The sequence below is a fragment of the Ostrinia nubilalis genome, chromosome 23, assembly GCF_963855985.1.
Source record: "Ostrinia nubilalis chromosome 23, ilOstNubi1.1, whole genome shotgun sequence".
NCBI classification, from domain to species: Eukaryota; Metazoa; Arthropoda; class Insecta; order Lepidoptera; family Crambidae; genus Ostrinia; species Ostrinia nubilalis.
Window position 1 is genome coordinate 3,908,540 of NC_087110.1, and position 13,854 is coordinate 3,922,393.

Here is a 13,854-nt window from a genome sequence, read left to right on the forward strand (position 1 = left end):
TCTGATCAATAGGGCTTCTACTTGCACTTTCCAACTATCATAGTTGTCTTTTCTCAATAACTCAATACGTACATTCGACATTCTGTTCACGTCACTTTATACGAAATTATTTTCACGACAAACTATTTTAAAATGTTACTTTGCTCTGGGGCTCTGCTCTGGGCCCATAACCCTTGTTAGGGATATATTAAGTCCGCTACAGAGCAATAAACACAGTGGTTGGTAGTAACATAATAAATATATTGGTATCAAAGCACACGTAGAATATTTTCAATAGAGAGTTCGGCACAGCCGTTTAATGGCTGTGCCGCCATCACATTTGAATATACATGACAGTTCTATCATAGCGGTTCCAGCTAGCCAGCTCTACGTTATACAGCATGAAGGTGCTCATCAACAGAATCCTATGAAAATGTGGTTTTTGGACATAGCGATATTTATTTTTCACAATTTTTATTTTTAAAAATTACTGGTCGATAGGTTACTTTATTTTGATGAATAAATGTTATTAAAAGTTTTTTTCTAAAACTGATAGTTTAGCTGGAAAAAAATATTTTCCATCCCAATAGTACGCCGGCTGCGCTCGATTCGGATATAGTGACGTCACGCGGCCCTGCGTACGTTGACTTTTAGCGGCAAAAACGGCCTATGTTTATTACTTAATATCTTCGTAAGTAATGGTCCGATTTGGATAATTCAAAAAGATATATCTTTCTTATGCCTTAAAGATTAACGTAGATACCAGTTTTATTGAATTTTCTACAACAGTACTGATCCTCATTAAGAGCGCTTTAACATTTAATCTATTTAGCAGTGCGACAAACGCGCGACAGACGCGCTGCCGAAAATTTCATACTATGTGACAGCGGAATGCGGATACATGCCTTCACATTATAAAAAACCCAACTACGACAAAAAACGTGATGGAATTAAACGAGAGTTTGAACTTTTAACAATGGGTTTTATTTTAAAGAATTAAATTATTACAAGAGAAATGACTGCGTAAACGTCAGAGGCGCAAGAGAGCGGCCTTACACAATTTTGTCGCATAAACATTGCGCGCGCTCCCTTGCCGTGGTAATATTGTAAGGAGTTAGGGTTTCGCGAACATTTATTTCATCAAAACGACGCTGAAAAAGTATAAAACAAGATTTTCAGAATACTGAACTGAACAAAGTTGCTAATGTAGTTGCATAGTAATTTTCATGTTTGGAAAACCGCAGTCACACGTTGTCAAAGTGCTACGGTAGGTAGGTATATGTAACGTGTGACTACACCCCAAACATTAACCACATTAAGAGCACTAAAATCTATCTATCACATGTGAAATGTTAAAATTTACTGGTTTTTTATTTGTTACTTTATATTTACACAACTACCTATCTGGATGCCAAATTTGAACCTTCAAGGTCATCTGGAAGTGGTTAGAATTTGGTCTGTAGGTCAGACATGTAGATTTTTGCACGTCAATACCTAAAGAACCGTTTGAGGTATATTTATGTTTGAAGCTGATCTTTATCTTGCAAGTCTCAACACATGAGCCAAATTTGAAGTGTTAATGCACAGTAGTTTTTGAGTGATGAGGAGTCAAAAGTGTCTCCAAGTGGTTCGTCTAAATACACCACTACTTTTTTATCACCGGAAAAATTTTAACAGGTTATGTAGAAATGTGTGAAAATTATAAAGTAAAAAAAAAAATTATATTTTTATAAAGTTAATTTTTTTATTAAATTTTCTTTAGTCCCTATTTTACGCGTCACAGCTGGGCCACTCCGCTGCTCGTTCATTCAGTAGAGTAGTCGTACGCGCTTAGGGTTTCCAGGTCCAAAATCACAAAAGCCGGACTTTGTGTTTCATTTGGCCGGACATTTTACCCTAAAAGCCGGACATGTGACGGGGGGGGGGGGGGGGGTGCAATTAGTGTCAGCTCATAAGTGAGAACTATCATCATCGGTTGCTAACCAACATCCTAACATCCTGATGCGTGCGCTTCATATGATTCTGTGGCTTGACTTTCGCCTGGCGCGGCAACCAAATAAAAAGCCTAACAAAAGCCGGACAGGCCGGACAAGGCAATATTTGGCCGGACAAGACCCTAAAAAGCCAAACATGTCCGGCTAAAGCCGGCAACTTGGTAGGCCTGGCAACCCTATACGCGCTCGCACATTGATCTGTCTGTCTCGCTCACGCCTCGACCACGCTTCCAGTGTTATTATTACTAACTTAGACCATTATAATGCAACATTTCAAGTAATTTTGAGTTCTAATAAGTGTTTCATTACACTTACGTACTTCTTTACGTGGTATTCTGACTGTTAACACTAATTGTAAGTTAATAATACAATGAAATACCTACCTACTGTGAATACGTTACGAATACGAATACACACCTATGTGTCGTTACGAGGCTACTACGACTTTAAAAGAAATATGTAATTCAAAGATCTGCTAAAACAGCGGCTTTCAGTGTTATCATCACAGAATAATAATAATGTATTACTTAGCTACCTATCTTAGGCCATTTTTATTGCAACATTTCAAGTAGGTAATTAGAATTGTATTCAAACGCAGGGCAAAGGACGAAAACAGTAATTTAGTAATTACGTAATACGTCACGTTGTATTTCTGTGAGTTTTTAACACTAGTTAATAATAATACCTACTGTGTAACTCCAATTGAGATCGCGCGTCGTTCGTAGTTCGTGAATTTAAAGCGCGCTCTACACTCGCTCGCGATTCTTGCTGTGAATTCGCGCCGCGATTCGCGCCGTGCACTTCGCGTTCATATGTGTCTCTCCACACTCGCGAAGCCTCGCAGTCTCGTTCGCGGCCTCAATGGATGACGACGTGATTGTTGCTGCTGCGGTGACGCTCTATGCTATATCGTATTACAATTACCTATGTATTAAAAATAAGACACAAATAACAAATCTTGAGCTTGCCCCATTATGAGTGGAATCCTTAACTTTATTTTTATAGGTTCTATAACTGGACATAAGTGAGTCCTTTTTTTTTTCAATTCACCCACAGGAATATTCAAAATGTCACTTATCCGCGTCCAGGCATAGTGGGTCTTATTTTCATTTTTATGGTCCTTGTGTTTGGACTGCCAAAGTATTGGTTCGGGTTGAAAACACTCGATAAATTTCAACTCAAGTTCATTATTCCATGTAGTACTCATTTTAAAAAAAAAAGAACGTTAGTAAGTACGCAATAATGCACAACCACTTGCGACGGCGTCTTCTCAGCTACTGCGAAAAGCCGCGAGTGTAGAGCGCGCTTTAAGCGCGCTCTACACTCGCGGCGCGAAAGGCCGCGAAAGCCGCGAAACGCGTGTGTAGATGGTTTCGCGGACTTTCGCGCGTTCACGTTCACGCTTCGCGCCGTTCCCCGTTCGTTGTCGGTTTTTTGTCCCGCGACAAAGGTTCGCGCTTGGTTCACGGCGCGCGATCGCGAACGCAACTACACTCGCAGTTTTTCGCAATAGCTGAGAAGACGCCGTCGCAAGTGGTTGTGCATTATTGCGTACTTACTAATGTTCTTTTTTTTTAAATGAGTAGGTACTAGGCATGGAATAATGAACTTGAGTTGAAATTTATCGAGTGTTTTCAATCCGAACCAATACTTTGGCAGTCCAAACACAAGGACCATAAAAATAAAAATAAGACCCACTATGCCTGGACGCGGATAAGTGACATTTTGAATATTCCTGTGGGTGAATTGAAAAAAAAAAAGGACTCACTTATGTCCAGTTATAGAACCTATAGAAAGAAAGTTAAGGATTCCACTCATAGTGGGGCAAGCTCAAGTGAAATATATAAACCCATTAAACATTTTTTATGTGTGTCTTATTTTTAATACATAGGTAATTGTAATACGATATAGCACAGAGCGTCACCGCAGCAACAATCACGTCGTCATCCATTGAGGCCGCGAACGAGACTGCGAGGTTTCGCGAGTGTGGAGAGACACATATAAACGCGAAGTGCACGGCGCGAATCGCGGCGTGAATTCACAGCAAGAATCGCGCGCGAGTGTAGAGCGCGCTTTAGATCCGCCATAACAGCTGAGTGGTGTGAACAGTTTTAGATGGTGGTTTTAGTAGGCGTTTAGGTAAAATAATAAAATAATTCAACTTTCCCTTCATACTTACCCGGGCTTAGGATCGGCCTTAGGACCGGCAAAATTCAATGCTTTGATAAGCACCCTGCATCGTGCTGAAGTGTGGCTGTCCCGGTACAGTCGCAAAATTGCACTACACAATTTCTCCGGCCAAGAATAATAATGCACGTATCATTAACACGTATTCACGTGTGGTGAATTGGCAAGACAACGTAATAATTGCACGACACTATTGACTTGATTGATACAATGTTAACAAGACACTTCACGACCGATCAAGAGCTCGCGCGCGCGCAACTGACCGCGGCCGGCGGCCGGGCGAGCCCGCACAACAAACGTACACCGCCGCCTTTAGGAAGCGTCGGGCCGGCAACGTCGCATCTCTCTCCATAATAACGGGCGGCCTTGCGTTTAGCGTAAATAGTAGAGATGGGTTATACTAGGTAAATTTGATACTAGGTGCACCTATTCCAAGTATTTATTAATACGTGATCCAAATACCTGTTCCACTTAGTACGTAGTAATTTACCATACTTGACGCGACTAGTGCGGACTAATCCACGTATTATGACTTTAAAATACAATTTTCTTTGAAAAGATCTACTCGTAGTATTAATAATGCAATTTGAAATTGAATAATAATGTTTTTGCTGGTTGTTGATTGATTGATATCCTCCCTTCATACTTCAACAGGCTTAGGACTGTCAACTTAAAAGTTGGCGTATTTAAAAGATATCAATTTCATAAAAATATTTACATAATTTTTTCTATTTTTTATTTATGCAATTATCACGGACGCGTGACAACAAACCAAAACAAACCTGTCGGAAGAATAAAAACTGGTTTTTTACCGGCTAGTCAACAAGGAGTGAGCTGGATGAGAGAGAACAAAAATTAAAATATTCAAAACCTTACCTGTGTACAAATAGAGTTTAAATTACGTAATACATCAAACACCTATTCCTATCTCACACCTGCCTGCGCTCAAATTTGTTTGTCAGACAGAGACGGAGTGAATCTCTACGTTCGCACATAAGCTTAGCGAGAAATACGCGGTGCGCGTAATACACGACTACGGATTATGCAATAATAACCTCTATTACTTTGATGGTAGGGTCGGAAATCGTGTAATTTAAAAAATACTTAGCGAGAAATACGCGGTGCGCGTAATACACGACTACGGATTATGCAATAATAACCTCTATTACTTTGATGGTAGGGTCGGAAATCGTGTAATTTAAAAAATACTAGGTGGATCAAGTATTTTAAAAATTGGAATAGGTGCCACTTAGTACTGTAAAATACCTAGTGTGTGGATCTGTTCTAGTAAATACGTCTCATCTCTAGTAAATAGTGCTAGCGTCACGTGTGACCATAAATTACCAATTTTGGGATGAAATTTTGAGTAGCTTTATTTAACTTTTTTTTTGCATAAATAGGATCAGTATTAATAACTCATTACCCAGAATTTTTTTTTTCGGTGATTAAAATGTAGTGGTGTACATATAACATCTTTATCTCGGAGTCTCGGTGAATAAAATAATCTTTGAATGATGAAAATGAAGAAGTTTAATTACTTTTAAGTAATAATAGAAAGAAATTATTGTAAAAATCAGAGCAATTACACACATCAATTCTTCTTTACTTTAAGCGTAACTCTGAATAACTTCACATAAGTATACCTTAGCACTCCTACAACTACGCCTAGTGCTAGTCCTACAACAAATAACACAGTTACTACTAATTCTAACTCATAGTATTCCGCCAAAGACATGTTCGCTGCAGGTGTTCGCAAGTGACGTGCTCCAGAGTGACGTATGGTGTACTCTGTCCACCAGACCGCGCGCTCTAGTGGAGTCTGTGGCTGATCACTCATTATGGTGCGAAGGCGCACTATGTTATTACGGTAGCTGTAAATAACAATTATTCATTAGATAATATTCTTTATTCAGGTTCACCTGAATACTTTAAATCCTCCAGGAAAAGGCCTTATGCCAGTTTTGAAATATTTTAGATTTATAAATCCAGACTTGAGGCTTACGTTTCTAACCACAAGGCCATCGTGTGTGATCATAGTAAATGGCTCTCTACTCTTATCGGAGTATTTAATTTTTATTATCAACAAGAGCTACATTGTTTAATTTGTGTTATCAAGAGACACTTCTGTTACTTACGAATCATCTTTCAGAATCTTATTGATCCCTTCATTTAGTTTGTCTTCAGTTACGGTTTCCAAATCAACTCTGACGCCAATGCCGTAATGTAAATACTGTTCAGCATTGAATTCCTGGTCTCCAAATACTGGCATTCCAAGAAGAGGAACACCAGCTGTGATGGCTTCATCCGTGGACTGAAGCCCACACTGGGTTACGAATAATTTAATCTTTGGATGTCCTGAAAATAGAATAAAACAAGCTTTTTGGGTTTGGTTCAAAAATTATTACTAATCGTGGACGTGTTCATTTCTATTTATTATTATTACAAGCTTTTTACAAGCTTTATATTGACTTCACTTGTTAGTATGTGTGGGACAAATCTTGCAACTGAATTTAAGACCACTTCTCCTCAACCGATTGAGCTGAAATTTGGTATACTTATGTAAGTACGATGACAATGCAATGTTATGGTACCATTGAGCTGGTCTGATGATGGAGTCAGGAGGTGGCCATAGGAACTTCTAAACGAAACGACGAAATCGCATCGAGTTTGGGTTCGTTGGATTTGTCTTTTCGAGCAGTTTAGTGCTAGATGATGTCCAGGGTCCTGATGATGGACTAGGGAGGTGGCCATAGGAAATCCTAAACGAAAAGGCAGAAACTCATCGAGTTTGGGTTCGTTGGATTTGTCTTTTCGAGCAGTTTAGTGCTAGATAATGTCCAGGGTCCTTATGATGGATTAGGGAGGTGGCCATAGGAACTCCTAAACGAAACGGCAGAAACTCATCGAGTTTGGGTTCGTTGGATTTTTCTTTTCGAGCAGTTTAGTGCTAGATGATGTCCAGGGTCCTGATGATGAAGTCAGGAGGTGGCCATAGGAACTCCTTAACGAAACGGCGGAATCGCATCGAGTTTGGGTTCGTTGGATTTGTCTTTTCGAGCAGTTTAGTGCTAGATGATGTCCAGGGTCCTGATGATGGACTAGGGAGGTGGCCATAGGAACTCCTAAACGAAACGGCAGAAACTCATCGAGTTTGGGTTCGTTGGATTTGTCTTTTCGAGCAGTTTAGTGCTAGATGGTGTCCAGGGTCCTGATGATGGATTTGGGAGGTGGCCATAGGAAATCCTAAACGAAAAGGCAGAAACTCATCGAGTTTGGGTTCGTTGGATTTGTCTTTTCAAGCAGTTTGGTGCTAGATGATTTTTTTTAAGGGACGCGCGCTTGTAGCTTGAAGAGCTTTTCCAGCTTCACCGGGCAGATTGGCGAGTACAGAAGGTACTCTAGCCGTTTGGCGATCGTCGGCGCGCGTGCCGACGAGGCCGAGTGTGGGCTTCGCGAAGCGAAGCCCAGGCTCATCCGCGTTGGTCGCAGACCGACGTTCGCGATCGGGCCGTATTGAGCGCATTAGGCGCCCGATCAGTGGCGAACCCAACTAGAGGGTTGCCCACTGCGGTGTTGGACCAAAGTCCAACCTACGGTGGGCTCACTCTAGTGGGTCCGATCGAGGGGGACTACGGACGCGGCCTGAGGGCGCCACGGTAGGCTCGGACCTCGGCTCAGGCCGTGTCCGGGGGACGGATTGGGGAGAACCGGCCCGGTACATGTCTGTACCGTCCAAAATGAAATGCAGAGCCTCGTACTCGCCGGCGAGTACGGTGTAACAAGCTACTGTGTTGTGGAGTAGTTGGCGTGCTTAAGGCAGTGATGTCTGTGTTCAGAAATTCGGTAATAGGATCGTCCGGGTCGTCTATGACATGCCTAGGTCGTCGCTATTGGGCAGCGCCATCTTTCTGGGGTGTGTACGTGGCGGCGCTAACGACAAGAGGGTTCTTGTGGTTGATAGCTTTATCAAAGTAGCAGAAAGAGGCTTCTTTCATAAAGTGATCAATCGATGGGATCTCGAAATCTCTATGGAGATTCGTGTTACGCACGAACCACGGGGCATCCGCGGCTCGGCGTAAGAATTTGTTTTGGAGGGTCTGGAATTTCTTGAGGACTGTGCAGGAAGTGTGAGCAAACACCGGACTGGCGTAAGTCAACACTGGACGGATGCAGGTTTTATAAATTGTCAACTTATTTCTAAGTGACAATTTACTTTTCCTTCCAACTAGGTGGTAGAGTAAGTGAGTGTAGTGGTTCGCACGGCTCAAGACGCGATTGAGGTGCGGAGCGAACGATAATCTCTGGTCGAGGGTGACACCTAAGTACTTGGCCTCACTCTTCCAAGGAATAGTTTGGTCAAATAAGGTGAGATGGGGGACACTAGGACGAGTGCGAACCGGAGGACGTTTCGCAGACAAAGCCCTAGAAAAGTACACTGCTGCACTTTTTTCGGGATTTACCTCGATACGCTACTTCCTGAACCATTCGCCTAATTGTGTGACTGCTCGTTGGAGCGCCAAGATGACGTAATTCCGATTACGTCCGGACTTGTAGAGTGCGGTGTCGTCCGCAAAGAGGGCTAAATCCGTATTCGGATATATGGGGATGTCATTGACGTACCATGAAAAAAGAATGGGTGCTAGATGATGTCCAAGGTCCTGATGATGGAGTCAGGAGGTGGCCATAGGAACTCCTAAACGAAACGGCGGAATCTTATCGAGTTTGGGTTCGTTGGATTCGACTTCTCGAGCACTTTGGTGCTAAATAATGACCCAAAGATTGAGATACAACTAAAAAGTGTAAAATAAAATTATAATTAAAAAAAAGCTTTTTTAAAAACAAGCTTTATCCTGTAATGCAGTTGTACTAAAACGAAAAACTGTTTGCGCTACAAGCTTTGGAAATTCATTGAACCAAGCAAGCATACAATTATTTTTTTCGTTTTAGTACAACTGCATTACAGGATAAAGCTTGTTTTTAAAAAAGCTTTTTTTTAATTATAATTGTCGAATAGAATTACACCATGCTTTTTGGTATCATTAAATAAAAATACCCAAAGTATTTTAATAATTGAAATTGCTTATTTAGTGCTTAATTGATGTTTTTTACCCTACAAAAATGTTATAAATTAAAAATATTGGAGAGTGCTTGACGTAGATGATTACATTGTCAGAAACTTTTAATTTTAAACAATTTACACCGAAATAACATACGATAATACTTTTTGTCGCGCTAATGATGAGATGATAAAATGCTACTGGATTGTATGAAGTTACAGGCCAAATCAAGTTGATAATGTCAAGATTAATAATAGATTTTATATATTTCATATTATTTGTAGAACAAGACAAAATAACTTACTCAGAAGATCAGATTGTGGAAACCATTTTGAAATTCTTATATTTGGAGTGCGTCCAGGTAGTTCGTCTTGGTTCCATTTCCATAAAATATCGTATGGCAATTTTGAGAATACGTTCACTAGCGTTTGTATTGTTTCGGGCGGGAACAATGCTGGTTCTACGTTTGAACCAAAACTGACGTATATGACTCCATTTTTAGAAGAGTCTAGGTAATTTTGTAGGTCCTGAAATGGAAATTGAGATTAAATAGTAAGTATATTTAAAAATATGCCACAATAATTTAACTATGTTCCGAATAATTTACAATTACCTTTGGCAGATCTTTTGCTGGCTTCTGATGCATCCCACCAAGGTACACCACATTTGGGGGTACTGGACGATTGAAATCCCACAAAGGATGAACATTTAGAAAATACATATCCACATTCTTTCTTAATTCTCCCTGTGTCGGAACATCTGGACCAAACACACGTTTCATCGCATCCGAATAAAATCCTTTTATTTCTCGAAACATGGCTTTGTAAACGTATTCGTCGTAGAGTACGATGAGTTTCTCCCACAAGGTATGATTGTAGATTCGTTGATGCAACGTTGTAGGATAAAGAAGCGGATGTGTAGTAGCACCGAACACTTGATATATTATCGTATTGCCAGCAAGCGAACTAAATTCAATTACTGGTGCTTTGTGTATGTGAGACAGACCTAAAGGAAACCCTAGCGCTTCAACGATTATCAAATCAAACGGTCTTGGATCTTTCAGTATCTTCTGTACGGCTTCTGTATTCATCTGCTCTTCCATTAATGATATAAATAATTTATATATTGATAGGTTAAATACTAACTTGTTTTTATTTGCCCGAATCACCTCCCTCCATATATTGTATGAGAGATCATGCACATCTATTTCTATTAGATTTTCTGGTGCAGTTCCATTTGGGAACATAGGATCTGGGGTTATGACGATCACTTCATGTCCTCTTCTAGCTAGTTCCAAACTGAGAGGTCTAAAGACTACTTGATGACTTACAGATGGTGTTGGATAGTAAGCGAGAATTCTGGAAGCTTCGACAACACTATTCACAGTCAAAATACTTGCAAAACACACAATTATCAGACACGACATGGTTACACGGTAATCTTCACCACTCTGATACAATAAAATAGCGTGATGAGGTAATCATTTTATTTATGAAGTGGCTAATAATGATTATAAGTTCTGCAGAGTCATGTTGATTTAGATTGTTTACAATCTACTTAATTTGAATGATAAGTTGATATATTGTGATAAGTATTTTAATATAGTACCTACACTAGCCTTTATTATACACTAGATTCTGCAAAGAATTTTTGGCACAGAAATATTATACCTACTATAATGAAGACATTAGACTAGGAATAATCTTTTGGATTATAACATGACGCACACACTACACAAAACACGTGTGATTCTAAAGATGCAAAGCAGCATTTTTAGGCCTTTGTTCGGTATAGGACAGATTCTGGGATTGGACAGATTCGTGGATTCGGCAGATACTGGATTTGACGGATTCATGGATTCGGCAGATTCTGTGATTCGACGGATTAGCTATACGACAGAAAATAAACAGTCGAGCTCAAAAAGATTATGTAAAGTAAAAAATAAAATCCATCTTACTAATTATAAGTATTTAAATGAGAAACTTGTGAGTTAGAATGTTTACTTATTTCTCAATCACGTTTCAAATACTAAATGGATTTGGCACACTGACAGAGTTTATCTTGTATGAACATAAAAGTTAAAAAATGAACTTAAAAGATAAAAACAAGCTAGTCAACAGTTTAGTTTTTAGTGGGGGGGGGGGGGGTATATAGATATTTAGATATTTGCGAACGTCAAAAACAGTAGTTTATCCAGCGCTGTAGATTTTAACCAATGACGATAGATGGCGCTTTTTAGACACGTCTTATTTTATTTATTGAAATTTATTTGTCACATATCGTCATAAATTATAGCCTATAATATATGTTAATAATTATAAACAATAATATTGTAAAATTTCAACAAAATCCGTTCAGTAGTTTTTGCGTGAAAGAGTAACAAACATCCAGACATAGCTGGGCACCGTTAATCAAATAGTTAACTTCGTTAATCGTTAATCCGTTACTAAAAAAATTAACTTCGTTAAACGTTAAAACGTTACATTTCGGAAGATTTAACGCAAGTTAACGTTAATCGTTAATCCGTTAACATGTGATATTAAGACGAATAAAATACCAATAAATTCGAAAGCTTGTATCCTCTGTAGAATTTATTCCTCTTTTATGTTTGCGCTACAAGCTTTCCAAATTGTTTGAACCTTGCATAATATAAATTGTGGATTTTTAACTTCTTAATTAAGAAAATAAAAATCTAAAAAAAACATATGATGTACATTACTATAAAAACTACCAACGAAAATTGTTTTGAACGAGATCTAGTAAGTAGTTTTTTTTTATTACCTCGTAAATCGTAAACCGCTTACCTATTACCGCGTAATCTTTCATACAAATAACTTAAATTTAAAAAAAAAAAAAAATCAATGGTACGGAACCCTTTGTGCGTGAGTCCGACACGTACTTGGCCGGTTTTTTTTTCGTTTTAGTACAACTGCATTTCAGAATAAAAGCTTGTTTTTAAAAAAGTTTTTTAAATTATAATTTTATTATACAAGACAAATCCAACAAACCCAAACTCGATAAATTTCCTCCGTTTCGTTTAGGAATTCCTATGGCCACCTCCTGACTCCATCATCAGGACCCTGGACATCATCTAGTACTAAAGTGCTCAAAAAGATAAATCCAACGAACCCAAATTCGATGCGATTCCGCCGTTTCATTTAGGAGTTTCAATGGCCGCCTCCTGACTCCATCATCAAACCAGTTCAATGGTACCATAACTGTAGGCGATGTAGGTCGATGGGTGAACGTAGGTGATGAGATGAAATGAAAAGTCTAGGTAGGAATATTGAAAATGCGGCGCGTCCGGGTGTGCGCACAAGTACGTTCGCAGATCACGAGAGTTCGACGACGAGACGACTGGCGGCTCTCGGCCGCGTGTGCGGCGCGGTGAGCCGCTAGAAGCTTCTGACCATAAAAGGATAGAGGCCTCCGGCCAATCAGCGGGCCGCATTGCTAACGGCTAGCTTGGAATGTTCTAGGCGCGCGATAATAATATTACCTACGCGCGCACCCAAATTCGCTTCTTATTATTTAATGATCCAAAAACACATACACACAGTGTAAGTTCGACATAATGGTCAATAACAGTGTATATTATTATTATTACGATGTAAATATACTCATAGGTTATTAAAAATTCATACATATTTAGTTAATAGATCCCAAGCTACGTAAGTTTACTAGTTATTTAAGGATTAAATTAAGGAGAAAATTAAAATTTATTTATTTTGGTAACATAAAAAAAATCTTATGTAGGTAAGTACTTATTTAGTGGCCTTAATGGAATGATGTTTATTCAAAAATTCGTTAAAATACCTCTGCGCTTGCAAAAATCTTTTATTTCAAACGTAGCAACGAAACGAAGCAAAAAAGTTTGACCGCGCTAGTGTTGTAACTTAACCTTCGAAAGGCAACAGGGGTGACCAGTCACCCCACTAGTTCAAAAAAGTCTTCATACGTTTAGTTGCAGTTGTTGTGTCTTTCTGTCGTTTGGTCTATTCTCTAATTGAAGGGAGAGCTATCAGTCGCATGCGTCAACATATCGCGTCAGGTTCATGTTTTTGATATTTTGACACTGCTGGGGTGACTCATCACCCCTGTTGCCTTTTACGTATACTTTATTTTTTCGTGTTGCTAAAGTAAATGATGGTTTTGGAGTAAAAATGGCTTTGTTTTCGGATGATCAAATCGAAAAATACTTTCATGGACTTGCTGATGTCAATTCCTATGATAAACGCTGCTCAGATGATAATAAGATTTCTAAAATTGAAGACAATAATCTCAGTTCAGTCGGAGGAGGAATACTTTATTTCCAATAGCGTAAATTGTTACGACGATGACGTTCTACTAGCACAATTCAAACAAAATGTGCTGTTATGTAAGAACAGACATGTTTGGTCTTCTCGGTTTTAACACCTTGGAGTCAAACATCTCGACGAAATATAGTAACTCTTGCGAGAGATGCGAGAATTATAGAGCAATTACACATGGCATTCTAAATATGAACTAGCGACCTCCTGAGGGTGCACCTTCAGCAAAGTTACAGAAGCAGCAAGGTGAGTGCTGTGTCAAAGAAAACTGAACAAAAAAGTTATGACATCTCGTATAAAATTTCAACTACCCTCATGCCCTGAAAA

The 13,854-nt window shown here is 39.3% G+C and overlaps 1 protein-coding gene across 1 annotated transcript; it reads right to left on the reverse strand.

Annotated features, from left to right (window-relative positions):
• Nucleotides 1–5,666: 5,666 nt before the first annotated feature.
• LOC135083475 (UDP-glucosyltransferase 2-like) lies at nucleotides 5,667–10,695 on the reverse strand. The gene is made up of 4 exons (XM_063978213.1): nucleotides 9,831–10,695; nucleotides 9,522–9,744; nucleotides 6,296–6,515; nucleotides 5,667–6,031 (listed from the first exon to the last, which is right to left on the reverse strand). Exons 1-4 carry the CDS (start codon nucleotides 10,641–10,643, stop codon nucleotides 5,752–5,754), a joined length of 1,536 nt encoding a protein of 511 aa, XP_063834283.1. The 5' UTR covers nucleotides 10,644–10,695; the 3' UTR covers nucleotides 5,667–5,751.
• Nucleotides 10,696–13,854: the final 3,159 nt, after the last annotated feature.

Excerpts from the sequence above, each read along its gene's own strand:
- LOC135083475 (XM_063978213.1), bottom strand. The coding sequence starts at position 10,643 with ATGTCGTGTCTGATAATTGTGTGTTTTGCAAGTATTTTGACTGTGAAT. Across the intron at positions 6,516-9,521 it reads TCCACAATCTGATCTTCTGA|GACATCCAAAGATTAAATTA; the intron begins GTAAGTTATTTT and ends TTCTATTTTCAG. Across the intron at positions 6,032-6,295 it reads AAGATTCTGAAAGATGATTC|CTACCGTAATAACATAGTGC; the intron begins GTAAGTAACAGA and ends TGTTATTTACAG.